The sequence below is a fragment of the Neomonachus schauinslandi genome, chromosome 14, assembly GCF_002201575.2.
Source record: "Neomonachus schauinslandi chromosome 14, ASM220157v2, whole genome shotgun sequence".
Classification (NCBI taxonomy): domain Eukaryota; kingdom Metazoa; phylum Chordata; class Mammalia; order Carnivora; family Phocidae; genus Neomonachus; species Neomonachus schauinslandi.
In genome coordinates this window covers 56662519-56666202 of record NC_058416.1, presented here as the reverse complement: position 1 = coordinate 56666202, position 3684 = coordinate 56662519, and the positions used below count along the sequence as shown (strand labels likewise).

Below are 3684 nucleotides of genomic sequence, written 5' to 3'. Positions count from 1 at the left end.
CAAATTGACACCAATTTTTTCCTATAAGAAGGTATAATCAGCTCTTGGGTCACCTTCAAAATACGGTCCCGTGCTTCCCCTGGAGTCGAGTTACTGTGGGAGCAAGTGACTGAAAAAGCAAGGAGAGGAAATAAAAGGACGGTTCGGCGGAAAAGCTCGGTGCTGCTCTCCTGGCCCACCTCTCTGCCCAGTGCAAGGTCATGGAAATTTAGTGTGAGCCCAAGTGGTTCTTCAGCGGCAGACAGCAACAGGCGTGATCCTGGCACAAGCCGGCGTTTGTCTGACAGCTGCATGTGCTCCAGCCAAAAAGCTGCAGTAAGCGATCTGCCCAGTTCTGCTCTGCGGAGGAAGGCTCACCCTATAATGTCCCACTGAGTCATGAGGTCAAGGAAGAATTCCACTGAAGTCTTTAAATAGCCTTGGCTCCAGCAAGCTAACGGGGGTGAGGCTACTGGAGTGTGTCTGTGTGTGCCTGGCAGGGACACGCACATCTCGGTACTGTAGGAGGGGGCGTTTAGAGGGGACTTCTTCAGCTGCCTCCCAGCAATGCTGGTAAGATCTGTTTGCAGTGGTTCAACAGAAAAGCTCATGCACGAACGTGCTAATGGAACTCTGGTATCTGATGCTAACAGCAGGAATTGGCTTCCCTCTTTCAGGGATGGGAAAATTGACTTGGGGGTTCATTGGGAAAATCACTTTTCCTATGGATAAGTTATGTGGACCCCTTTGAGCAGCTCCACACTGAAGTTGCCTAAGCTCAGAACCTGAGAGGGTGCTACCCACCGCCTCAGCACTTTGCCACTCTTTCCCGAGTGGGGTGGGGGGTGGGAAATTGGGACAAGATGGCTGGAGTGAACGGGGGGGGATGACTGGCTCACCCCAGTCGTGTCCTTAGGTCACTGTTCTTTGGTTACTGAGGCTTCGGGGCTCAATCTAGTCTACACTGTCCACTGTGGCCTTTGCTTACATTTCCCTTCAGCAGGGATCATGACCTGCCATATAGTGTAGAAACCCACGTGGGTCTGTCTCTTTCACCAGACCATGAGTTCCTTGGTAGAAGCAGCAGGGCGTTATTCCTCTTGAGCTTGTAGCCCAGTGTCCAGCCTACAGAAGAGAAAGGTCTAAGAAAGATAAGTTTAACTAAATTAAACTAAGGGTATTAAGAAATTAAGCAAGTCTTGATATCGTTTGCTATATTCTGTAGACAAATCAGCCCCCAAACCTGAGCAGTTGGCTCTCCATTGATCTGAAAGGACTGTACTTTCTTCACTGCCATCTTTTCTTTGGAATTTCTTTACCTCAAAATAAATGGTTATGTCTTAGGGGCTCTTGGCTCTTGGCTGCTGTGACAGCAGTAAGATCCAATGACCCTGGTGGCAAGAATTCTATAATTGCTCATCCTAATGTCCATGTTCATCTAACAGCTGTGTACTCCTAGAATTAAAAGCAAAACAAACAATATTTTTACAGAGCCTTTTGTCCAAAGAGCTTTTAAATGTTGCCAAACTCATTTTTAAAATGTCCACGTGTAAAAGCCAAGTGGCAGATATTACCCTCCTTTGAATGTGAAAAGGGTAATTACTTTCTTGTGTGTGACTTGCCTGTACCTTACCTCCTCCTTCCTGCCATTTGGCCATTTTCCTCCTCAATTATTAGCTCACCCCTGAAGGGCAAATCTAGTAAGGGAGGAGACGAGAAAATAGAATCAGATGATTTAACTATCGGCTGGTGTCTCTAGAAAAGCTCAGGGATATGAGGGTGGGTGCCAGGGGATTGGGAAAGAAGGTTGAAACTGTGCATTAAAATTGGTTTGTATTTATTATCTGATAGCCCTCATGCTATTCCCATCACTCACCAGCAGACGTAAACATGAGCAGCTGGAGGGTTACTGTACAATCATTTTAGAGACAGATTTGTTATGGTTGTTTCCCCCAGAACTCAGGGGAGAAGCTCTGCCCAACCCGGTCATTGCCAGCAGAGCAGTCCTCCAGCCTGCTCTTTGGTCCCCAGTAACGCTTGATCAAGGCTGACGTAGAAGCATGTCTCGCTGCTGCTCCCTGACTGCAGGCAGCCAGTTCAAGGGCTGAAACCAGATGGTGTCAGTGTCCTCTACCATACTGGGCCCACAGCACATCCTTAGCAAGTATCTGACTTCTGAGTTCCCTTGAATCAGACCGGCTGCCTCCTATTCCAAGGGCTGAATCCCACTGCTCCTCGGAAGAGTCAGAACGGTTTCTCTTCGGAGAAAACCCAAGACCCATTTCCATTTATGTTTGGGATGAGATGAACATCACATCAGGGGGCTTCTCAGGCACATACAGAGGTAAAAGCAAACACCTCCATAGAATGGGTGTTCGATACCATTCAGCAAATACAAACGCAAGTGCTAACCAACAAGAACAGTAAGAGCAGAGAGCTGAGACTGGAGCAGTACCCAGCCGACAGGTGTCCACGAGTTGGCGACTGGCTGTGCCCAGTCAGTTGTGCTTTTTGTCCTTGAGGTAACTGAAGAGCATCTCGAGGCCCCCCTCTACCAGCTCCGGCAGAGGCTTGGATAATGGGTTATGGGAAATGTGGAGCCCTTTGTCCATGGGGTTCCAAGCAATCCGCCCCAGTCTCCACAGCAGGTAGAGCTCGTCCGGGAGGGTCTGGATGTCATTGTTGTTCAAGTTCAGCAGCTCCAGGCCCGTGAGCAGGCAGAGCGACCGCGGGAAGGAGTGGATGTTGTTGCTCTCCGCAATGAAGATCTGCAGGCTGACCAGGCACTGGATGCTCTCGGCGATGTTTTCCAGGCGATTGGAGCCCACGTGCAGGAAATCCAGCTCCTTCAGCGCAAACACACAGATGGGGATGTGAGCAAAGTAGTTGTTGCTGAGGTTCAGCTTCCGCAGTCTGGAGAGGTCAGCGAGGCTGGCAGGAAGCTGGGAGAGGCAGTTGTGGGACAAGCTCAGGACCTCCAGGCTTCTGCAAGCGCTCAGTTCAGCCGGCAGCTCCGTCAGGCAGTTCATGTTCACGAACAGGACCTTCAGGCTCTTGAGGAGGCTGATTTCTTGGGGCAGGCTCCGCAGGCGGTTCCCGCATAGGTTCAGGACCACCAGCCGACTCAGCTTCCCCACATCGGGCGGGAGAGCCCTGAGCTGGTTGTGAGATAGATTGAGCTTCTGGACCTCAGACAAGCCCCACAGAAAGCTGGGGATGTCCGTCATTCCCTTGGTGACCAGGCTGAAGCTGACGTGGTGCATGCCCCGCTTCAGCAGAGCCCGGGGGTCCTTTCCCAAGAGCAGGCTGTCATCCCACGGGGAGAAGGGCTGCCTCCCGCGCAGGAGCACCATCCTCCTGGGGCCCTTGTCCCTGCAGTGAGCGCTTGACGGCTTGGCCCCCATCTTCCTTCCTTTTCACCCACTGGCCTCTGGGGAGGCTGGGAGGGTGTCCCCCAGCTGCTGAAAGCCGAGCTGTCGCCCGCAGGGAGCTCACGGAGAAGTCTCAGCAGGGCCTCGCAGAGGCCCGAGCCACCCCGCCGTGGTCCGGCCCCGAGGGCGGGTTTAGGTGGCTTCTCTGGGAGCAGCCAGGCTGTAATGGTATACTTGTCCCTGAGACTGTGGAACTGAACTGCTCGAGTCCCTCTGAATGCCACAAGACAGCTGTCACTGTCATTCGGCCTCTGTTTTATTGGCCCTGGTGTGT

General features: G+C 52.0%; 1 protein-coding gene across 1 annotated transcript; it reads right to left on the bottom strand.

The window, feature by feature from the left end:
• Positions 1-2477: 2477 nt before the first annotated feature.
• Positions 2478-3383, bottom strand: LRRC30 (leucine rich repeat containing 30). Its single transcript, XM_021686200.1, has one exon. The coding sequence runs from the start codon at positions 3381-3383 to the stop codon at positions 2478-2480; it is 906 nt and encodes a 301-aa protein (XP_021541875.1).
• Between the last annotated feature and the right edge of the window lie 301 nt (positions 3384-3684).

What these genes read in the sequence shown, in the direction of transcription:
- LRRC30 (XM_021686200.1), bottom strand. Translation starts at nt 3,383, where the DNA reads ATGGGGGCCAAGCCGTCAAGCGCTCACTGCAGGGACAAGGGCCCCAGG.